Genomic DNA, 25,670 nt, shown 5'->3' on the forward strand with positions numbered 1-25,670 from the left:
ATTGCTTGAATGAATTTTTGATGGAAAAATCAACAGCCAAGGACCTTAAGAAGCAAAGGACAACAGATTGTGGTACCTTTTTAAAAAGTTATTATTAGACAACAGGAGATAAATTCTGGAAAAGTCAGCATCCTCCACAAACTTTAGATCAAAGCAACATTAATGTCTTCTTTCTCTACAACTCAGAATTTTCTCCTCTTCCTATTGTTTTCTGAAGGGTAAATACTATGGCCTTTCTTTCAGGTCATCAGAGTTTCTCTTATAACTATTCCCATAATAAAATGGAATTTGATCTGATCTTAGTTTCCACACACAGGAAAATTTTAACTTGATAGAATTATTTTTAGGTCTTGGAATAAAGTTAAATATTTTTTAGAGTTAAAAAATGTTCAGCTTCACCTTGGTCAAATTATCCCAATGGGAATTTCTAAACTCACAGATATACTGTAATACGTTTCTGCAAGTTATTTATCTCCCAGGTAGCCTGTTTGGGAATCAGACAAGACCATGTATTGGTTTTGTTTGCATTTCCTCCAGAGAATGTAATAAGTGAGCACTTGAGGACAGATAAAGAATAGATGCTGAAAAAAGTACTGAAGATATCCAAGTTCTTCCTTTATTGAGTATTAAAATATAACTGAGAAGGTTCTTGAATTTGCTTTAGAAAAACACTGGACACCTTATCATTAAAGGCAGGTAAAGTCTATCTTGAGGAATCTTCTGAACAGTCTGCAAAGTGAAATTAAAAAAAAATTTTTTAATGTTTTTAATTTATTTTTGAGGGATAGAGAGAGACAGCGCAAGCAGGGGAGGGTCAGAGAGAGATGGAGACACAGAATCTGAAGCAGTCTGCAGGCTCTGAGCTAACTGTCAGCACAGAGCCCGATGCAGGGCTCAAACCCACGAATGGTGAGATCATGACCTGAGCCGAAGTCAGACGCTCAACCAACTGAACCACCAAGGTGCCTCTAATATTTATTAATATCCATTTATTGAATTTATTGTTTGATTCTCAGTGTGATAGTTTTGAAACATTGCATGTACCCTACATGTACGCCAGATTCCTGGCACATTGGACATATGCTAGGTTTTATTTAACCAACTCACAATTAGTGACTGTCCTTAGATCAATAAGAAATACTATTTTAGAGTTTATTATTAAAATATCAATGTGATGAATATTTATGCCTTGACTAATGTTTATTGACAGACTTTAGCCATAATTTACAAACAATGAACTGTTGAAACTGTTGGCTCATCTACCTAGTAGTATAGAACATCTCTTGTGGTCACATATTTTTTATATAATCCATATATGATAATTTATTCTGTCTGTGTCATTCTCATAAAAGAAATCAAAACATGATAATGCTAAATGGTATTTTTTATTCATGATGTGAGGAAAGGTCAGGGGAAATGAATAAAATGGAAAATTAGTGATTTGCATTTCAGGGAAGGATATAGAGAAAATCTGAAAAAGAAAACCCCAAACTATAGAGTGCATCAAATAACTGTTCCTACTTCTTGTTAATTGTCTAACTATGTCATATCTGTAGTTTGTGCTTCTGATTTATGTATTTAAACACCATCTCTTCTGATTCTGCCCAAACTGGGCTGTCTGCTAAAATAGGAAGTGAATAAAGAACATCTGAATATTCCTTCAGGATGAATGAAAGAGTAAAGAATAAAACACAGCCAGGTTTATGTCTGTGCATTTTGGGGACCACAAAGGGAGGAGACCACCAGTTTTAGGGAAAGTGACATGAATGTTAACATGTAAGACTGCATTCAACAGTGTCATCTCCACAGTATACCTTTGGAGTAGGTAAGGAAGAGGGAATATTATAGGGAGGAGATTTATGTGATTACCAAATAATTTTTACTAACAAACAAGGCACTGGTAGAAATCCGAAGAACCTTTCTAGGGGCACTTGGGTGGCTCACTCAATTAGCAGCTGACTCTTAATTTATCTCATGGTTTGTGAGTTCGAGCTCCATGTTAGGCTCTGGTCTGACAGCATGGGGCCTGCTTGGGATTTTCTCTCTCCCTCTCTCTTCCTCCCCTTCAAAATAAATGATTTATTTAATTAAAAAAGTCTTCAGTGAAGTGTAGGTGACTTCAGGCTTTTGGCCATCAAATATGATATGTGGCACAATAGCATGAACTCATTTATTCATTCATTCATTAGACTTTTTCCAAATCAACAGGGTATGAAATTTATTTTCCTTACTTGATAGATTAAAAAGTAAGGTTATTAAAGTTCACATAATTTGTCCAAAAATCAGACACCCAAGATTCAGCACAGATCTGAAAGGTATAAAATATTATTTGGTTTTTGTTTTATTTCTTTTTTCCATTGTGTCCATTGAGGCACGGGCACTAACACCAAAATTCCCTTAGAGGGACAAGCCAAACCATTTAACAATCAGACAAAAATGAACAAAATGATGCAGTGTAGTTAGTTCTAAGGAGGAAAGATTTGAAATATTTGAGTGTGTTTTGCATGGTGGGCTGCAGGAGTCTGTGAAATCTCTCTGATAATAAGAGGAGTTAAATTGACTGGCAGGATTGAACAAATTTTTAAAGTCTGGTTTATTTTCCTAATAATTCCTAGTCATTCCATTCATTTTTCATTGGGTCGATACCACACTCTTAACAAAATAACACTGGTATCATATTTTTCAAATGTGATTTTATCTATCCCCTGATAAAGTCTCCTGCAGATTAGATCAAGCAAAATTTTCAACTGCTGGTAAGGGAAAAAAAAATCAAGGAAAACTTAATTAATCAACTCATCCAGCAAGTTAAACATGAAGTTAAAGACTAGACAGTGATTAAAATTTTAACTCTCAGGCCCTTTCCATAAATCATAAGAATATAACTTTTGGGAGAAGTTATACTCGAGCACTAAATTCTTTTAAGCTATTGGGAATAATTTTTAACCCTAAAATATAATTCTTAATTGAATGTGATGGCTAATTTGACCACTACGGATATTCCCTCTTCAGTTTTTGGCATAAAAAATACCAAAATATCATTTTGTGCCAATTGAAGTTAACTCTCATGCACTGGAGAGATTTACATATTTTTCTTTTCAAAACCTTATTTTCAGAGCTTTATGTACTTATATTTTAAGGGGAACTAAGTCCACTGAAAGGCAAATGAGGGAGGCAAGTGTTATAGTTTTGAAAATAAATTGTAAATATATTGGTGCTGAAGTTATGAATAATTTACATAAAATAACTTAAACACTAAAGTTTGATGTTCTATATAGTTGAAGTGAAGACTTGATGGTGTAATTTAGTGGAAAGTTGAAAGCTTGTTTCTAGATAATTCTTCCTTAGCCTATCAATGATACTTGAAAGTCTATCAGTGGAAAAGTATTTCTCTGTCCTGAATTTAATGGTTATTACCAGAGACATTAATAAAGCTGGTTGTTGGGATGCCTGGGTGGCTTAGTCAGTTAAGTGTCCATCTTCAGCTCAGGTCATGATTTCACATCTGTGAGTTTAAGCTCTGTCAGACTCTGTACTGACATTTCAGAGCCTGGAGCTTGCTTTGCATTCTACATCTCCCTCTCTGCACCTCCCCCATTTGTGCTCTGTCTCTCTCCCTCTCAAAAATAAACATTAAAAATTTAAAAAAATAGAGCCAGTTTTACATTATTATAGTGAGAAGATAGCAAATTCAATGGGAATGAAAGAAAAAAAAAGAAGGAAAAAACTGGAAATGTACTAAGTGAAGGGAGCACACACTTTCAGGATGGGTGGTTAGGAAGAGGTGAACAATTTGTGTACATCAATTAAAAAGAAGCCAATTTACTCAAGTTAGTAAGGCATTACAGGAGACTCAAAAATCAAAGCTATTCCTACACCCTTATCAATGCTCTGGTGAATGTCAAAGACATTTCAGATGATAATGTTTTGAAAAATAGAGATAATTATACTTCTCTTGTTATCCATAAATGGCCTATGAAATATAAGAAATCCTTCATTTGAAAATTAAGTATATTTATAAATTAAGTACAAAAGAAATAGAACTGATTATATCCATGTGTAAATACTTCATGGTTCTAAATATATGGGCTTTTAAAAAAATGTATTCCCATTCCACATGGAACATATGGCAAAAAATTTTTATCAATAATGTTATCCACTGATTACTATATAGATTTCCATTTTTTTTCATTTTCACTCAACGTTTCATTTGCATGTGTATTTTCTCAATAATGAAGAATGAGAACAGTCAAGAGATATCTTTTTTCTTTCTCTAAAAATACCATTTTTGTAATTCTATTGAGCATAATATCTGGTTGTGTTTTATAATACATGTTAATAGAATGGTTACATAAAAATACTGCATTTTACCATGTTAGTTGTAATTTCAGATGCCTGAGATGTTTATCACTAATTAATGTTTTCAAGGAAGAAACAAAAAGGCCTATAGGAAAATCTTCACTAATAAAAATTAAATTTGTATTATCATCAACCTTTGAACACTTTCCATTATAATCTGCCCTTTATCAATGAAAGATTTGTATCATATTTAAATATGTATAATAAGAATTAACATTTATCTGATTTCAGGTAGCTACAAACTGGTCTGGATCATGGAAAACAGGAATAACATCACAGAATTTATTCTTTTAGGACTCTCTCAGAAAAAAGAAATAGAAGTCTTCTGCTTTTTATTATTCTTGCTTTGTTACATTGCCATTTTGATTGGCAACCTGCTTGTCATGATTTCTATCACCTGCAGTCAACTTATTAACCACCCTATGTATTTCTTCCTGACATTCCTATCCCTTGCAGACCTTTGCTACACCTCCACTGTGACCCCCAAGTTAATCGTTGACTTGCTGTTGGAAAAGAAGGTCATTTCCTACAGTGGCTGCATGACACAGCTCTTTACCATGCACTTCTTTGGGGGGATCGAGGTCTTCGTCCTCACTGGGATGGCCTATGACCGTTACGTGGCCATCTGCAAGCCCCTGCACTACACAGTCATCATGAGCAGGTGTAAGTGCAATGCCATGATCGCGGCTTCCTGTGTGGGTGGATTCCTACATTCTTTTGGTCAGTTTCTCCTCGCCATCGTTTTACCCTACTGTGGCCCCAGGGAAATAGATCACTTCTTCTGCGATGTGTATCCTCTGCTGGAGCTGGCTTGCGTGGACACAAGCAGAATAGGTTTCCTCGTGGTTGCCAATTCGGGACTGATGGGTCTGGTGACTTTCGTGGTCTTGCTGGTATCCTATGCTGTGATTCTATATACGGTCAGGTCCTACTCTGCGGAGAATCGTCACAAAGCTCTTTCCACATGCAGTTCCCACATCACTGTGGTGGTTCTCTTTTTTGCTCCTTTACTCTTTATTTATATTCGACCAGCAACTACCTTACCAGAAGACAAAGTGTTTGCTCTTTTTTATACTGTCATTGCTCCTATGCTCAACCCTCTCATATACACGCTAAGAAACATGGAGATGAAAAATGCTATACAGAAACTCTGGGGCCGCATCATGGGAAGCGAAGAAATAAACTGAAAAGCATCCCTGATTTTCTCCACAGAACTTGCTGAATACATACTTCTCTACTCAGAAATCTTTCAGATGTATAATGCTTGCCTACATGTCCTGTATATAGCAACATGTGTAGCCCCAAATTTGAGCAAAATATTAGGACTCCCTGAATTTACCCAGCCTCCTCTCTGCTATGCTTTCTTTTCTAGTTTTCTTATTTATATCTCTTCTGCCCCTATTGATCCTTTGTCAGTGCAACTTCTATATTTATTAGCGGACTACCAAGGTACTGTGTCACACACATTAACACTGCAAGCCGTGTAGCTCATTTGGGGTATGGCTATATTCAATGAAGTCAATTTTAGTCACCAAACAATGCTTTACAAAAATTTCTGATCTTTTACTTGTGATGAGGAAGCAAAACGCAAGCTGAGAGCAAAGCACAAGTTAACACTGGGGCAATCTCCCCACCCCCAGCCCCTCATCCCCTCCAAGCCCCCCACCCCCCACCCCATGAGATACCTGTGACATTCCTCAGGCACTCCTGGATGCCCACAGTCAAAGGAAAGGGAAAACAAGTGATTAACTGGTACAGATGACAGTCATGTTGGACATGAGTCTCCATCAGTTTACAACTGTCTTACTGATTTACAAGAAAAAAGCAATCTTATCAATAACCAGACCCCCAGAGACCTATAGATGCAATTTTCTGGAATCCTAACATTACCTCCATAGGATAGAAAAATCTCACATAATCAGGGGCTCCTGGGTGGCTCAGTTGGTTAAGCGTCTGACTTAGGCTCAGGTCAGAATCTCAAGGTTGGTGGGTTGGAGGCCCGCATTGGGCTTTGTACTGACAGCTAGCTCAGAGCCTGGAGCCTTCAGATACTGTGTTTCCCTCTCTCTCTCTGACCCTCCTTTCCACATGCTGTCTCTCTCTCTCTCTTTTAAAAATAAATAAAAAATAAAAGAAAATCGTACATAATCAGCCACCCCTCACAACCCCAGAGCAGCTCTTTCTGTCCAGGGATCCTGTCCCCAGGCTTTAATAAAAACACCTTTTTGCACCAAAAAAGAAGAATTCTTTCCTGGTTGTTGGCTCTGCACACCATTACTTCAAACTACATTATTTGTGTCTATTAAAGAAATATCCTAAAAGATCTAATTCATGGGCCACAACAGTATTTCTCAAAAAAAAAAAAAATCTTCTACTCTGATCATTTTGTAGCCAGAAGCATTCGAGTGCACCTCACGTGTTCCAAACTAACACTTCATCTTTTTGTTTGTTCATCAAAACCTTTTCGTTTGCTCTAAGGCACTTCCTCTCCAGCTCTGTTCATAGACAAACTAACTGCACCTCTCCGGGTAATTCTAGTCCATTACAGTGCATTAAGATGTGAGTTCTAGACCCAGAATCGGGTATCAACTGTGAGGACTGAGACATATGCCCAGGAAATCATCTATGACATGGAGATGATAACAATAGTACACCACTCACGGTCTCCTGAGGGTTATAAGTGAAGGGCTGAAACTGCCTGACAGTCAGTGCTCAGAAAGATGTGATTTTTCCCCCCATGTCCCCTGTTTTGTATCAGAAAAGTAACCATTCGGTTAAATGACTTTTCTCTGGAGAAGTGGGGTATGTCGATGGGAAACATTAGGGAACACTCACATTAATGTCACATTACTGTTACTGATGAAATTGCATTTTCCTCAGAATGGGCAAGCGGAAAAACAACTTACACTCAGTGGTGAGCTCTTCAGCGCTGTAAAAGTTAAAGGCAGGTCTGGGTTTGTTCTTATTTTTCTCTTTAGTGGTAACTGAAAGTTATCCTGGTGAAAATTAAAATTTGCTCCCAATCAGAAGGAGCTAGGATTAGGGATACTTGGGTGGCTCAGTCAGTTTAGCATCTGACTTCGGTCTAGGTCATAATCTCACAACTCATGAGTTCGAGCCCCTGCCAGGCTCTGCTGAGAGCTTAGAGCCTGCAGCCTGCTTCAGATGCTGTGTCTCCCTCTGTCTCTCTCCCCCTCCCCCACTCATGGTCTGTCTCTCTTAAAAATAAATAAACATTAAAAAAACACACAAATGGCTAGGATTAAAATCAGGCGGCTGGATAATTAATCAGTACAGAGGAGAAACTCGAAAGTTCTTTTAGAAACTCTTCTGCCATGAAATGCTTTGCAGAAGAATTTGTTTTGGGCTGAAACAGGAGACATACTAAATAAAGATGGGTTATTATTGCTGAGATTTTCCTAAAATGGGCAAAGAACATAAAGAGGAGTAGCGCATAGTGTTGTTTAAAATAACCAACAAATGGAAGTGAGAATATCACATACTAAAAATCCTTGAAAACTACGCTAACATACTTTCTTAGTTGTTCTTTGTCTGATTCTTGACAGCTATATGGGAACTCCAGAGTGGGGCTTGACCAGGTATGTACCAGAGAAGGGTAGCAGAGCTGCAATCTAGTGTACAATGAACAATCTCTAGGAAAAGACCGGCAAAGCAGTGAACTTTGACACTGTTCCAGAAGCTCCATCATCCAGCCCAGCCAGATTCATATTATTGAACACTAAAATGGCTCACCTTCTCAAGAACATCTCTTTGTCATCCCTTCACTGGTTCTCCTGTCCTTCTCTTTAAGAGCAATTATTCTTTCTCCAGTAGGATCACTGATATTAGCAGAAAATGTCCTTACCAGCTCTTCCATGCAAAGTATCCACCTTCCATTGTCTTTGGGTAGGATATTTTGCAACTCTTTAGATACAGAAGTTAACTCATAGAAAACAATAGTGGGGCGCCTGGGTGGCTCAGTCGGTTAAACATCTGACTTCCATCAAGTCCTGATCTCACAGTTCGTGGGTTTGAGCCCCACGCCTGGCTCTGCTAACAGCTAGCTCAGAGCCTGGGGCCTGCTTCAGATTCTGTGTCTCCCTCTCTCTCTGACCCTCTCCTGCTCGCACTCTCTCTGTCTCTCAAAAATAAATAAAAAACATTTAAAAAATTTTTTAAAGAAAATAATAGTAGAGCAACAATGCCTGTCCATAGAAATGCAGATTACATACAATGAAATGCAATTGATTACAGCCCTGTAGATATTTTGCTAGTTTTGCATCCCCTTATAAATCATTTCAGCACTCTTTACCAGATTGTAAATGTGTGGAGCATGTTGTTGCCAGAACCAATGCTGACATCTTACTGGTTTGGGCATTCATTACTGAATGATGTGTTCATTCATGATGTTTAAGAAGTCATGATTATCTCGTCTTTTAAGGATTTTCTTAAAAATGTTTATTTATTTTTGGGAGTCATCAGAACAGAGCCCAATGCAGGGCTCGAATTCATGAGCCTTTGAGCTGTGAGATCGTGACCTGAGTTGAAGTCGATTGCTTAACCAACTGAGCTACCCAGGTTCTCCTCGTCTTTTAAAATTTGTCTGTTAACAAAATAAACTTTATTTCACCTAAAATAAAGCAAACATGGGTTCTGGACTGGCACAGTCAGAAGAACATGTAACTCTAGATCTCAGAGTCCTGAGTTCAAGCCCCATGTTGGGCATGGAGCCTAGTTAGAATAAAAATAAAAATGTAAAAATAAATAAAATAAAACAAACAAAATCATCTTTTGTCCTATATTTTCCTTCCCAATTTACCCAATTCTGATTTTTTTCATCTTATACTCAGTGTATGCAATTTCCCTACTCCCAGGTGTATTTAATTTTTCAAATCAGATTATGTCCTCTCTTCCTTCTCTGAAGCTGCTTTTTTCAGGGTTGTCAATGGTTTTTACATTGATGTATCTGGAATTTCACAGAGTTGATCTCTCTTTTTCCCTGGAAACATTTTGACTTGGCTTTGGGGTCACCATAGTCTTCTGGTTTTCCTCTTATGCATGTAAAGCCTATGTCTCAGTTTCTTTTCATTGAACTTGTTCTTCTCACTAAACTCTATGTTGGGCCTTAGAACTCTTTTGTTTTCTCTTTTGGTCATTTCACATAATCTAGTGGTTTTAAATAGTTTAAATAGTTTCTTAAATTCCACTTATGAGTGAAATCACATAGTATTTGTCTTTCTTTCACTGACTGACTTCACTTAGCATCATACTCAGTAGATCCACTCACATTATTGCATATGGCAAGATTTTATTCTTTTTATGGTTGAGTAATATATATATATATATTACACACACACACACACACACATATACCAAATCTTTATACATTCATCAGTCTATGGACTGGTCAACCTCTTTAAAATTTCACACACATTCACATCTATACCCAGACTCTCTTTATGCCTATTCATTGTTCTATTTAATCCTTAAACTTACTAGTATTTAACCTATTATACATTTTATGTATTTACCTGATTAAATGGCTGACTTTCAATTAAATGCAAGCTTAATGAAGCCAGGATATCTGTGGGGTTTGGTTTTTTTTTTTTTTGGTTTTGGGTTTTTTTTTTTTCACTTTGTTCCTATAATAATGGATGGTACATATCAAATAATCAACACATTTCTATGGAATGAATAAATGTTGAATACATATGTTGAGAAAAATCACTCTGACATAGAATATAACCTAAAAGAAGGGAGCATTTTAATAGAACTATATATTCATCATTTAATACATTCTTTATATGCTTTAAGAAGTATTTCTGGGTTCCAAATCCTCTGCCAAAAAGTATTTGTCCTTTCCCAAACCAACTGAACTGATACCTGAGAAAGCAAATGCCTTTTCAGGGTTCTTACTGTGCATGCTATTTCAGATGTTTCCAGACGCCTACCTAGATTTCTCCTTTTTAGAAAAAATTACTTTCAGAGCTGAGATTGTTCATGCTGGTGGTTCTCTCGTCTCCCTTCTAACTAGATCAACCCTGTGACACAGTTGTCATCCAAGAAAACTAAATGGGAGTTTCCTACGGAATTCTGGGAAAGTTTCACATCTTGACATTTTTTTTTCTTTCCTTTCCGTTTCTTCCTTCCTGAAACATGAATCTAGGATTATTGGTAGAACAAGTACCTGGTCTCTTATTTACTGTTCTACAGGCCACTGTACCCTGCTGGGGAAGTGAAAACATTACACTTAAAGAGGTGATAGTTCTGCCAATATCACTGTTTTAATGCACATACATTTAAGGGACTATTAAGTGGAGGGAAAATTACAAGGCTTGTAGAGGATTATCAGTATCTTCATTTCTAATGTTCAGATGTTTATGATATAAAACCCATTTTTTTGGTCCCTAGATGCACTATATATTTGTTTATAGGTAAATCTATACAATATATATTTTATTTGGTATTTTTGCTATTTATAAATGTTATGTTTTAACCATGGCTCATTTATGGTTTGTTTTGGGTGGTTTTAATATGTATATCGTCATGTTAATTTGTAACAAAATTGCATACATAGTATATATTGTTACTGGTATTAAAATACTTTGTAGCATAATGTTGCCTCCAAGCAAAATAAACTTTATTTCATATAAAATAAAGCAAACATGGGTTCCTGACTGGCACAGTCAGTAGAACATGTAACTCTTGATCTCAGAGTCCTGAGTTCAAGTGCCATGTTGGGTATGGAGTTTAGTTAGACTAAAAATAAAAAAGCAAGTTACATGTTATTGTTTGTTCCTGATAGGCTAGGCTCTTTTATAGAAAAAAGTTTTGGGGCACCTAGGTGGCTCAGTGGGTTAAGCATCCAACTCTTCATTTCAGCTCAGGTCATGGCCTCACAATTTGTGGCCACTTTGGGCTCTGCACTGGCAGGACAAAGCCTTCTTGGGATTCTCTTTCCCCCTTTGTCTCTGTCCCTTCCCTCCCTTCCCTGCTCATGCTCTCTAAGTAGATAAACAAACAAATAAAAAGAAAAAAGTGTTAACCCTTATGCATTCCCCTTTCACCAAACATCCCTCAGGCATGACATGAGATCTTCAAACTGGATTTTAGTCAGGATATTCATTTAGAAAAAAAAAAAAACTCCATTGTAGCACATCAGAAAACTTTTTTGTTGTGACTTAACACCATGATTCCTCACTCATTAAAAACCCAGTCTGGGATGGGATGATCATGGCATTTTTTTCAGTGAATATCCTTTATCTCCTAGACAGAATCCTTGAGAAATATTTTCTAAAGCCTTGTGATATTTAAGAACAATATAGGGGTGCCTGGGTAGCTCAGTCTGTTAAGTGTCCAAACTTCTGCTCAGGTCATGATCTCATGGTTTGTGCGTTTGAGTCCCACATCAGGTTCTGTGCTAACAGGCTAGCTCATAGCTTGAAGCCTGTCTTCAGATTCTGTGTCTCTCTCTCTCTCTCTCTGATTCTCCCCTGCTCACACACACACTCTTTCTCCCTCAAAAATAAACAAAACATTAAAAAATTGGAAAAAAAGAACAATATAATAAATCCATGAAGAATCTTTAGATGAGAATCTTGAATTCTCATTCCATGAAGATGCTGTGTCATATGGATTATATGAATGGCTATGACAAAACTCCTTTCAAGGATGAGAGCAGAATGAAAAATTTTCTGGGTAGTTGAAAATTGCACAAGTCAGTTCCCTTTTCATTTCATTCCTGTTTCACATGGGTCTGCAAAAGTCTATACAAGAACACTCTTGTTCAGATGCTACTGTGAGCTTTCCTGTCAGATGTTTAGAAAGTATACCCAGTTAAAGATTCATTTCAGGGGGTGCCTGGGTGGCTCAGTCAGCTGAACATCCAACTGTTGATTAAGGCTCAAGTCATGATGCCAGAGTCATGGGATCAAGCCCTGGATCGGGCTCTGCATTGAGCATGGAGCCTGCTTGGGATTCTTTCTCGCTCCCTCCTCCCCTCTTCCCCAACTCATGCCTTTTCTCTAAAAATAAGTCTTTTTTTTTTAAAGTTCATTTTAGAATGTATGGTCTTTAGGGGATAAGCTAAGAACCATAAACCAAAAGAGAAGCAGTTTTTATATTTTCACATTTATGGGAAAGAAACACTTAACTCTTAAGTTTCTAAAACAACACCAAAAGGACAATGAGAAAACTGTAGCAATGTAATACAATTAAAAAGGAAAAAGGAAAATATGCAAATGTACACACAAACAGAAAAAATGCTCAATAGATTGTGAGGGCTGTGTGTATGCATATATGTATTTACACATTAGCCACTAAAATTCTCTTCTGCAGAATCCGTTGTGAATAGAGAAACAACATTTAGGTTATGAGGCTTGTTAAAACAGGTTTAAGAGAAATTAAAATGTTGTGAGTCTTGGTAATTATAACCAAACAGTTGTCAAAAGTTAACACAGCTTGCCTTTGGTGCTGGTTTTATTCCCCAAAGGGTGGACTTATTTTACTTTCATGTTTAGAAACAAATATATTGGTTCCTGTGTAAATTGCACATTATTTGACATTCGTATTATGTCAAATACTTTTCCACTTAGTCTTCTGTTTTGGGTCAGCTTCAAATCTATAGGATTTGCGACAAATGTATTATATCTTGTTGAGCTTAATATTTTTATTAGCCTGTAAAGAGAGATGGCATCTTCCACATTAAAAAAAAAACAATCAACAACTGCCAAAAAAAAAAAAAAACCCCTAATAGGTAACTAAGCCATTTTGCAACCATGCTCAAGCAAGAATCTAGAAAGATGGGGGTGGGGGCCCAGCTGTATCAACAAATAGAGCATCAATCAACTGTAGCATGTTTTAAATACTATCTTTGTGCAGATAAAGTGGTTTTTTTGACTTATTATTACATTAAAAATATTTGCTTAAATTCCTAACCTGTTTTCTACTAAATATAACTGAGGGAGAGATTTCAACTAATACAGATCCGGGTTTGGTTTTGTTTGCTTGATTTTGTTTTTTTTGCCTCTTTTTGAGCACTTATGCTTCTTCAGAAACCTTAGGATTATGTTATCAAAAAGGAAAATAAAAATATCCTTGGATTTTAAGGAAAAGTGAAATTACATTTATGTATTTATTCAGATAATATGATTTGATTTCCTTATCTAAATCTTTATGACATGATTCTGTCAGTATTTTTTTAAAATTCTATTTCCTAAAAATTTTAATCTTTATTTCAGAGAGACAGTACATGAATGGAATGGGCAGAGAGAGAAGGAGACACAGAATCTGAAGCAGGCTCCAGGCTCTGAGCTGGCTGTCAGCACAGAGCCCGACGTGGGGCTCGAACTCTTAAAACATGAGATCATGACCTGAGCTAGGAGGTCGCTTAACCGACTGAGCCGCCCAGGTGTACCTGTCAGTATTTATTTTATGGCTTTAATTAGGTCATGTGATTTTCTTCCTATTGATCCCAAGTTTCTTAGTACAATGTATTTGTAAATAACATTGTTTTCTTATTATTGTAAATAATTTTTTGATTTTTCTATATTTTATTTCTAGATTAAATATAATCTATTTATTTTGCGTATACATATCTTAGATCTTGCTACCTTATTAATTTTCTTATTAATTCTAGATATTTTTACCATTTTTCCATTTTCCACTTTATAGAATTACAATCTACTTCATTTTATAGATGAATAAAACTTTCACAGAATTTTATTGTCTATCTCACAAAATTAATAGCAAAAAATTTGTCTCTAATGCCAAGTTTAAGTCATGTTTCACAAAATCATTGCAGCCATTGCTTGATTTAAAGAAAGTTATAGGGGTGCTTGGGTGGCTCAGTTGGTTAAGGTCCAACTTCAGCTCAGGTCATGATCTTGCAGTTTATGAGTTCGAGTGCTGCATTAGACTCTCTAAAATATATAAATATAAAAATATAAAATATATAAAAATATATAATGTAAGAAAGGAGGTTGCCATACAGAGACACCTTTCCTGGCTACATACACACCAGGCAAGAGAACCCGAGGGACCAGAGAAGCTTCATGGAAGAATAGTTGTAAATAAAACGAGTCTTCTTTGAGCATCCTTTAGAAATTCCAACACCCTAATAAGCTTGTTTTTCTGGGAAAAAAAGTAAATCTTTAACCTTGGTCTACAGTCTGTACTTTTCATCTGGGTCATAGGGTTCTCTGGTGCTTCTCATCTGAGCTCTCCTCAGACTCCCACAGGCACCTGCTTCTGCCCTGTCCTGACATATGAACATTACATACGACGTTTCCCTCCAGTCCCTTGTCCCTCATCTAATCTCAGTGCTTTGGATACTGATGCATTAGGGAAATATAATTATTAACTTTGTCATTATTGTTAGGGAGAAATTTAAGCAATGGCTTATATCTGTGGCAAAGTATACTGATGGAAAACTTCTAAACCCTCAGAGATGTTGAGAGCTATTCTATATAACATGTTTTCTCAAAATTCACTTTAAATATCACTTTGATATGCAAAAGTATATATATTATATATTACATATAAGAATACATCAATATATATAAATATCAAAAATAAAATATACTTATTAAGGTATATATATAATTTTTAGAAGCAAAGGTGAATGTCAGAGAGACACATTTCTTTTTTAGAAATGAAAAAACAATATACAAAGATCTCAAATTTGGCTCAGTTTGCCATTGTATCTCTACTGTTGATATATCACAAGAGTTTCTTCATAAGACTTTATTCAGTTTAGACTTATTATTGCAAAGCAACGTTAATTTTTTTCTTCCAATTTTATCTTAGGATTGAAGCCTCAGCTTGTAAGAAATCTGTTTGTTGAGCAAATCAGCTGGTAAGTTAAATTCATTTCATAAATATACCAGTCATTTTACTTCAAAAGAATACTCAAATGATTCTGAATATAATTAGTATCTATTATGCTAATTAGTATAATTAGTGCTTTTAAGAAATCTTTTAAGAAATCTTTTAAGAAATCTTATACTAATTAGTATAATCAGTGTTTTTAAGAAATATTTCAATGGAAAAACATCCATAATCATTAAAAATACAATCTTTATGATTTGGGGAAATTTCTGCCTTGCCTTCCATCTATAATATACCACAGCTGCGGTGGACTGAAGGTTTGCATGTCAGACGCTCTAGTTATCAGAACCACATCCTCAACGGCTATCAAAGTATTTGTAGGTTTATTTGTTTTACCTTATTTAGAGTATCACAAATGTGGTCATTCATTAGCCCTTGATATTCCATGATTGAAGATAATTGAATATGAATAGGGATGTGCTGGCTCAGCAGGTCCTTGGACAGAATTTCAGTAAAGGAGCTGAATATAAAATGATTAAAAGCAAAATGTCCGTAAAACTGAAGAGCAAAATTGTATGGCAAAATTTTCAGTCAACCTACTCAAGTGTGTAATATCTAAGACGTATGTTTCTTTTTGTGTAGGTTTAATATCAATAAATTTTTTCAAGATTAAAGGGAAATTGAACATCCATCTAATTTAGAGACGGTTGGTGAATTCTCAGGCAGGAAAATAGAAGTATTAAATGACGGTAGGGAGCAAGAAATTGACCTTCAGTTTTCTGGGTTGAAGGTCAACTGACAAGAAGGGAAAGATTTTGTATGTAAGATGGAATATTAACCCTGATGTGTGAAACCTCAGGCCTCAGGTAAGTAAAAACAGATTGTTTATAGCAGGGAAACTATGTCTTATCTACTTAACCTTCATTTACCCTTGTTGAAATAGTATGTGTTTTTAATAAGCTATTCAAAATTCACAGTAAGAATAATAGTATGACTTACTATTCTTAATTTATATTTGTGTCCACTGTTATGGAAAAAATGAAAATATTAATGCTAAAATATTTATCAAATATCTAATGTTTTATATACCAGGTTCTGTACTAAGCTTTTATGTAAATGAACTCATGAAATCCCTACAATAGACCTCAGAGTTACAGTATTACTCATTTTATGAATGAAGAAAATGAGGTTACATATTTTTTCCAAGATTTTTCAATAAATTTTGAAGCTAAGATCCGATCTTATTTTATGTAGCTCCTGAACTACTAAGAAGAACTAACTTCTTAATTAGTGGGATCTCCTACCTTTTGAATATCCCAAGTATCTCCTACATTTATAACGCTGCAGGAAGCTGCAAGGAGGAAACAGGGGCAACTAGTATGTTTTTGAACATTGAACTTCATATGCATTATTTTACTTGAGTTTCTCAGTAATTCTGTAAGTTAGGCACTGCCATGTTCATCTTATGGAAGAAGGAAGAAAATGTCCAAGGAAGTGAAGAATTCTGCATTTAAGCATCAAAGCTATGTTCAGAACTAGGGCCCCTCTAGTTCAGGTAACAATTTCTCATCGAATCTGGTTACATTTTCTTCTAGGACTTTGATCTTATGTTTAGTAATTGCAGAGGTGACTAACAGTTATTGAATGTCTAATACTTTCCAGACAGTGTTCTAAGAAATTTCACACTTATTAACTTTATTATTTTAAAACATCGCCCTATAAGGAGATATTATTGTTACTTCAGTTTTACAGAAAAGGAAACTGAGGCACAGAAAGGTATTGAACTTGCTAATACTTTATTTTCTATCATTTCAATGTCTGCAATGGAGCAGGGAAGACATGAGGGAGGCAGACTGGTGTTTTCTCTAAACTAATTGGGAATCAGGAGTCATATAGTCAAAGTCAGGGAAGTGAGATCTTCAGAGATTATCTAATCCAACTTCTTTATCGTATGGATGGGCGTCTGAAATCCTAGGGAAGGAACAATTAACAGAATGGGGAAAGATCTATTGCTATAATACACTCACCAGATAAATTACCTGGAAAGTAGTAGAGCTACTTCTATTTGGCAGAATATGAAGAAATTATTTTACAGAATCATGCCACATTTGTGGGTAGATTCTCTAAGAAGTTAAGGAAGAAAACGATAAGGGAAAGTAAGTTCCATTAACTTATTGTATTGTGCTGAGGGCCCTATTTTGAAATTAAAGAGATTACTTTTTTCCATGAGATTTCCAACTTACGGAACCATGCCTGAAAAAAGGCAATTCAAATAACTTTTCTGAAACATCACTTGTTTTGAAAGAGTAGATAAATAGAAAAATTAAGGAGTTATTAAAATGAAATTTACATTGATATTCATATCATTTCTACACAATCTTGTGACAGCAATATTAAAAATTGTGTAATGCTTTGGAATTTTCTGAATCCTTATTTGTTTGTCCGACATTGCAAGATCGTTGGTGTGATTCACACTGAATTGAAACATTCCTTTTATTCAGCAAATTTGAACAGAATTTCTGGGTGTTATCATTCAACTAAAAGAACCTGATAAATATCAACACATTTTTGTTTCTAAATAAATTTTCACTTAAGGATAAATAATTTTCAGTGTAACCCCTGACCTTAGTTTTCTATAAAAATCTAAGTGGGCTTCCAGAATCTAGTGGGCATAATCCTTCAATATTTTAAACTACATTTAAAGGATAAGTGGGCAGTCATATTTACAAAGTAACATTCAAATTAATTTAAATCATAAACATTAGAATGCTAAAAACTTTTAATAATAAAATACATCTTTTTCTTTTTTTAATTTTTTTAAATGTTTTATTTATTTTTAATACAGAGAGAGACAGAGCATGAGAGGGGGAGGGGCAGAGAGAGAAGGAGACACAGAACTGGAAGCAGGCTCCAGGCTCTGAACTAGCTGTTAGCACAGAGCCTGATGCGGATTTCAAACCCACAAACGTGAGATCTGACCTGAGCCGAAGCCGAAGGCTTAACCGACTGAGCCACCCAGGCGCCCAAAATACATATTTTTTTAAAAATGAATAAAAGTTCATGGTAAAAGTTTTGGACATTAAAAAAGAGTATAAGTTGGAAAAGTAAAATCTGCATAGTGTATCATGAAATAGTTATTGTTAATAATTTACTTAAACATTTCAATTAATTTATCTTGGATAGAACATAATCTGATATAAACTGAAGAATTTGTGCACTTAGGATATATATTTCTTATAAAGAAGCACCACTGACCCTTAAGTATTAATCCTAAGGTTAAAAAAGTAAAAAATATATATATATTTTTCCACTACATGCCTCTTAACATTACATTTAATTTTGCTTGTAGTAGAAAGGCAGAAAGTATCAATAATATACATTAAATTCATTTAAAAATTACTGAGCCGGAGACGTCTGGGTGGCTCAGTTGGGTAACTCTTGATTTTGGCTCATGTTCTGATTTTATCGTTCATAAGATGGAGCCCAGTGTCACGTTCTACACTGAGAGCATGGAGCCTGCTTGGGATTTTCTCTCTCCCTTTATCTCTACCCCTCCCTTGCTCTGCTGTGCTCTCTCTCTCGCTCTCAAAATAAATAAATAAATAAACATTAAAAAAATAAAATAAAAATTACTGAATCAAGAATAAAAATGTAAAACTAAGATTGGTTAACCCTGCAAGAGAAAGAAATAGGACATGCAAAACTATAGATACCTTATGCTACAAATGAGTCTTAAGTAATATAACAAATTCATGGAGTGAGTTCTATACTTGTTTCCCCTTATAACCCCCCAAAAGTACAGGGTAATTTAGAAAAATAACTTCCTCTTTAGTTCTATCATGAATTACTTGATTGGTGGGTTAATGATTACTTCTAGTATTGTATTATTCCTTCAAGCCTGTAGCACACTGTGTACTTCCCAGTTTTTCTCTTTCTAAATTTTTTTTAACTTTTATTCATTTTTGAGAGAGCATGAGCAAGAGGGGGCAGAGAGAGAAAGGGAGACATACACTCTGAGGCAGGTGCCAGACTCTAAGCTGTCAGCACAGAGCCAAACTCGAGACTCAAACCCACAAACTATGAGATCAACCTAAGCTGAAGTCAGACACTTAACTGACAGCCACCCAGGCACTCCCAGTTTTTTCCTTAGTTAATATTTATTTAACATTAACTATATGCCTACCATTGTATAAATTACTCAAATGCCCTGCACCACTTATGTGATCTCATTAGAAACCATTTGTTCAAGTAAATTCTATGGTTACCTCCAGTTTACATCCTAAAATGGTGCATTATGTGTACTTAACATTGATTGAAATAATACTTAACACTATTTACATGAATATGTATAGTGTGACTTAGTATTTGAATAAACACTTAACACTGTTTGATATTCCCCTTTTTTAATCTTAGAAAGTATAATTTCCTGTTTCCTCACAAAAGAATGTGAATTGCACAAAAACTGAGACTTTGTTTAATTCATCATACTATCCAAAGCTCTTGGAAGAATTTTGGCACTAGATATTCAAAAAGATTTTGTTAAACGAATGAGTGATTTCAGTAGTTCTCAAAGTGGCTACAGTCTTAAAATATGCATTAGGCCATTTTAATTGAATATTAGATTTCCATTTTCTCAGCAGTGATTTGTTCATTACTTTTGTCATTTCAGGTACTTTCTGGAGCATCAGATCATGGAAAATCAGAATAATGTTACTGAATTTATTCTCTTGGGACTTTCTAGGAACAAGAAAGTCCAGATCCTCTGCTTTTTATTTTTCTTACTCTGTTACCTAGCTATCTGGCTGGGTAATCTGGTTATTATGGCTTCTATCACCCGCAGTCAGCTAATTAACCAGCCCATGTACTTCTTCCTTAATTACCTTGCCCTCTCTGACCTCCTCTACACCTCCACTGTGACACCCAAACTAATGACTGACTTACTGACAGAGAAGAAGGTCATTTCCTATAATAACTGCATGACCCAGCTGTTTACCACACACTTCTTTGGAGGGGTCGAGGTCTTCATCATCACAGGAATGGCCTACGACCGCTATGTGGCCGTCTGCAACCCACTCCACTATGCCGCCCTCATGAATAGGCAAAGATGCAACTCAATTCTCAGAGCATCATGTGCGGGTGGGTTTCTGCACTCCCTTGGCCTGTTTCTTCTCACAATTTTTTTACCGTTCTGCGGTCCCAATGAAATAGATCACTATTTCTGCGATGTATATCCTTTGTTGAAACTGGCCTGCATTGATACACACCAAATTGGTTTCTTAGTCATTGCCAATTCCGGCTTGATGGGACTGGTGATCTTCGTGGTTTTGATGGCCTCCTACTGTATGATATTGTATAACGTGAGAGCGTATTCTGCAGAGAACCGCCACAAAGCACTTTCCACTTGCAGCTCCCACATCACAGTTGTGATCCTGTTTTTCGCACCTGTCATCTTTGTTTACATTAGACCTGCCACAACTTTACCGGAAGATAAAGTGTTCACCCTCTTCTACACAATTATTGTCCCCATGCTCAATCCTCTTATCTACACCCTTAGAAACACAGAGATGAAAAATGCCATAAGGAAAGTTTGGTGCAATGGAAGGTTTTGGAAAGAGAAGTAAATGATTTGAAGGCTCTCCATCTTTAAATGTAAATGGGTCACCTCTCATCATACACATCCTTTCTTTGATTCTTTGCTGATGGAAAAATTAGTCAGAACATGTAAAAGGCAAGCCATAAGCAGCAAAATGCCATCAGTGAATTACTCTATCATATGCCTTTCCTGATGTACTTCCCTTGTTTCCATCCTTCACTTAGTTTTAAGTTCCATGAAACTAGGGTCATGTCATATTTACTTTATTGCTAATTTCCTAGTAGCCAGCAAAGTTTATATCACATATTAGAAGCTCAATAAATATTTATTGAATGAATATATAAATATCTTGTCAAATAGTTCTGCTTCTCATTCCTTACAGGAACCACATTTATGGCTTAATGACCTACTTAGACATTAGACACTACTGATATGTACCTTCTTTACTTATTTTTCTACTTCTAAATATTCTGGCTTCATACAGACAAGACAGGATTCCACCCTGTATCCAATCATCCAGACAAGATACTCCAAAAAGTGTATGGGTGGCAAAGATTAGTATTGCTGAACCAAAGCTATTTTAACTGGCTTGACATTAAATATATATAATCAAGGAGTAACCACAGCTACCTGTGCTGCAGAAAGGAAGAAAATGTAAATCCCTCAAAAATTAAGAATATTTTCAAAGTAAAATATTTTCACTTACTGTCTAAATTCAAGTTTAAAATAATCCAAAAATAATATTTGATGTAAAATATAGAGCAGATTTAGTGATGGGATAGATAGAGGATGATGATAGGAAAAGAGAGATAAAGATGGATAACTGATACATACATGATACAGTGAGTCAGTGAGTGAGAGGGAATGGAATGTTTAAGCAGTTCTCTGATGGAATTTAATGGAAAGAACTGCATCTTTAGAGAAGTTGGATTTACTCACCTATGTGTTTTTCTGTTTTGTTTTGTTTTGTTTGTTTATTTAACAAGGCACCCCTCAGTTGTATCTAGTCTGAAGATCTCTGACTCCATCTTCTACTTTTTCTTTTCTTTTTTTTTTTTTTTTTAAGTAGGCTTCCTACCCAGTGTAGAAGCCAATACAGGGCTTAAACTCATCACCCTGAGATCAAGACCTGAGCTGAGGCCAAGAGTCCCATGCTTAACTGCCTGAGCCACCCAGGTGCCCCTTCTACTTTTTTTTTTAATACATGTCGCCATCAAGAGTAAAATCTTGGGCAGCTGGGCGGTTCCATCAGTTAAGTATCTGACTTTGGTTCAGGTCATGATCTCAGTTCAGATCATGATCTCATAGTTCATGAGCTGCAGCCCTGCATCAGGCTTGCTACAGTCAGCACAGAACCTGTTAAGGATGCCGATCCTCTGTCTCCCTCTCTGACCCTCCCCCCATTCATGCTCTCTCAAAGAAAAATAAACATAAAAAAAGACTAAAAAACAGTGAAATCTTTGATCTGGCTAGTGTGAAGATTTCCCTTTTGCTGGCAAGCCCGAAAAGTTTATACAAGAAGTTTTTTCTTTTTCTTTTGAAAAAAGTTTTTAAATATGTATTTCTGTTTGAGAGAGAGAGAGAGACAGAAAGAGAGAGAGGGAGACACAGAATCTGAAACAGGCTCCAGGCTCTCATCTGTCAGTACAGACTCCAAGGTAGGCCTTGAACCCACTAACCATGAGATCATGACCAAAGTCGGACACTCAACCGACTGAGCCACACAAGTGTCCCAAGAAAGTCTTTTCTTTACCAAACTAATTAACTGCCTCTGTAGGTTCCAGTTTGATGCTTAGAAAAATTTTAATCCTCTAAATTTCAGTTTACTTATCTGTAAAATAAAGGCAATAATTGGATCATTAATTCAAAATTAAAGTTTTAGAGCTTTTTTTTTAAAAAGTATATTTATTGTGGGGAGCTGCCAGAAGAGCTGCCAGAAGAAAAGACACGTGCCTCGACCTGCAAGATCAGCCACCTGCACAGCTGAGCTGCGTTATCATGTCCAGCCCAGGGCCTGTAAGCTGGGCCCTCTTATTGGTTTCCCAGGTGTTGTGCTTTTAGTTTCTCCCTTATCCTCGCCCTTGTTTCTTAGCAACGGACTTATGTCAGCTGCCCGCCTTCTACCCTTTATAAGACATGTGTGGTCTCTCAATAAACGAGGCTTGATCAGAGACTTGTCTTGCCTCCATTCTCTGTGTCCCCCTGCCCCCCAATTCTCCCTCCCTCAGGACCTGCGTTAACCGACCGACCTGCCAGATAGGTCAATTTATTACTTAGAACAAAAGAGAGAGAAAGAGAGCTGGGGAAGGGAGAGAGAGAGAGAGAGAGAGAGAGAGAGAATCCCAAGCAGGCTTCACACTGCCAGCATGAGAGCCTGATGTGAGGCTCAAACTCGAACTGTGAGATCATGACCTGGGCCAAAATCTAGAGTTCAAAACTTCACCAACTGAGCCACTAAGGAGCCTCAGTTTTAGAACCTATTAAGAAAATGTTCCTCAAAAATAACTTGTGTTCGTTGAAATCATGCTTTATTATAATGTTACTTATACATGTATGGACATAATTCACAAAAATAGTTATGCTTATCATTCTAAAATAAAAATTTCAAAGTGTAAAATTAAATTTTCATTAAAAATTTTTAATTTGAATGTTCTACAGAAATTAATTTACAGGTGCTAGGGGATAAGAACAACACAAAATTATTTTGAGCAGTTTCTTTCCTGAAAGCAGTATTAATTTCCTTTCATTTTTATAATTACCTTATGAGGTAGTTACTATTATCTCCATTTTACAGAGGGAGAAAAAGAGGAGGAAGGCATAGTTGCTTTTCCGGGGTTTCTCAAGTAGGAAGATATTCATTTGCATGATTAATTATCAGCTCTTACCAATGTCATATTTTTTTATTTTGAGTGTTATGAGAAACCATTTGAATCATAATTGTCATGTCTGTTATCATTTTACTTTGTAATACCAGTCATATATAATCAAATATCATTTTATCAGACAATAAATTTAAGAGGTTAACCCAAAATCAAGTGTTAAAAATGAAGCATGTGTTAATAATGTTCTCACTGCTTCAAGAGTTACCTTTAATGAGCTAGTATAAATGAACATGTATGAATGCATAAGAATTTCACTAAAGTTTCAGTTAGGTTATCAACTGCTCTAGTAATAATTCTCTTAAATTTTTAATACTTTTACAAACATGCCCCTTCTAAAGACAACTCCTTAATCACTTTTTTTTTCAGGGAATTAGAATCTCTTATTTATTTATTTTTATTTTAAATTTATTTTCTTAAATTGAAGTTAACTAACCATCAATCATATTTTTCCATTTGAATTTCTCTAAAATTTTTCATGTTACACTGTGCTATGACCTTTTATGTTGCTCTATTTATATATTCATTTATATATTCAGACGATGTTCATTTCCCCTTTAACCTGTGCAATCTAATGCTTTGCTCCCATCTGTATTATTTTCATGATGTCCAATGAGTCTGACTTCATTAAGTAATTTAAGCAGAAACAGTTATTTACTTCAACTATTTGAAGAAATTTTTCAATTCTACAGACATGTATAAGTATCCAGGTGTATAGACGCTCTACAAAAATTAGAAATTTATATTTTTTATTTTGATGGGAACAGAAAAAATAAATTTAAGCATATTCTAGATCAAGTAGTTTCAATACTGGCCATTATAGTGGCTTTTATAATCACATTGGCTCCTAGTAATATTAAGTGGAAATTCTACAATCTAACTGCCACCAACCTTTCTACTAGGGTCTACTACTTTTGAAAGTAATCAAACATCCTACCGTCCTCATGCAATCTTATGTCTGTTGTGTCGGAAAAATTGTCAGTAGACCCCCATTTTACACTCAAATCTAGCTCAGTTTGGAGAATGAATTATATGGCTACCCTATTTATTACCAGTACCTCTTTTTCATTACTGTATAAAGGAGGTTTTCATAATTTTATAAATTTAATAATTTATAATAATTAAAATGCTGTGAATTTTAAATGATCTGATTAAGTCATTTTAGAAAACCTCTTGTGGGGTGCCTGGGTGGCTCAGTTGGTTAAGCCTCCCACGTCAGCTCCGGTCATGATCTCACAGCTTGTGGGTTCCAGCCCTGCACCAGGTTCTGTGCCAACAGCTCAGAGTGTGGAGCCGGCTTTGGATTCTGTGTCTCTCTCTGCCCCTTCCCTGCTCGCGTTTTGTCTCTCAAAAATAAATAAAACATTAAAAAATTTTTTTGAAAAAAAGAAAACCTCTTCCAATTGTTCTACAACCATTATTCCTTGTATAAATAATATTTTTATTCCGTAGACACTATTTAAATAATGTTTGCATTTAAAAGTGTTGCAATTAATATGGAAACTAATGAGCTAAGTGGAAAATATGACCTTAAGTTTATGATACCCCTTTTTGATGAGAACACAGGGACTACCCTTTATGTCTGGGATGATTCATAGGAATTCAGTTTATGTGCATATGAAGATTTCACTCATGAATCCAAAATATCGGGAAATTAGAAAGGGAACTTTCAGTTAGCAACTTATGGATAGAATCCAAAGGAAAAATATATCAAAGAAAAGTGTAACAGAACCTCACCAAGGAAATGAGGAGTCAGATTACAAGGGAAAACTATAAATAAGAAACAAATCAATAAAGAAAAAAATATTTCAAGGTAAATTATTATATTAATGCAGCCACCCCAATGTCTATGCTTATATTTCTTAGAGCAAAGTTCTTGGTTTAAAGAACCTAAAAGTAGACAGAATATCACTAACACCAATGTCTATGCTTATTTTTCTTAGAGCAGAGTCAGGGTTTTTCAAGTACAATGAATATCATGTACATAGGATATTAATGAGGAGGGAAAGTGCCTT

General features: G+C 35.6%; 2 protein-coding genes across 2 annotated transcripts; both read left to right on the forward strand.

Moving 5' to 3' along the window:
- Positions 1-4,610: 4,610 nt before the first annotated feature.
- LOC115272446 (olfactory receptor 4P4-like) lies at positions 4,611-5,543 on the forward strand. The gene has a single exon (XM_029915520.1). The coding sequence runs from the start codon at positions 4,611-4,613 to the stop codon at positions 5,541-5,543; it is 933 nt and encodes a 310-aa protein (XP_029771380.1).
- Positions 5,544-19,874: 14,331 nt separating this feature from the next.
- Positions 19,875-20,804, forward strand: LOC115272447 (olfactory receptor 4P4-like). The gene has a single exon (XM_029915521.1). It carries the CDS (start codon positions 19,875-19,877, stop codon positions 20,802-20,804), a length of 930 nt encoding a protein of 309 aa, XP_029771381.1.
- The last annotated feature ends 4,866 nt before the right edge of the window (positions 20,805-25,670 follow it).

Source organism: Suricata suricatta, chromosome 11 (genome assembly GCF_006229205.1).
Source record: "Suricata suricatta isolate VVHF042 chromosome 11, meerkat_22Aug2017_6uvM2_HiC, whole genome shotgun sequence".
NCBI lineage: Eukaryota > Metazoa > Chordata > Mammalia > Carnivora > Herpestidae > Suricata > Suricata suricatta.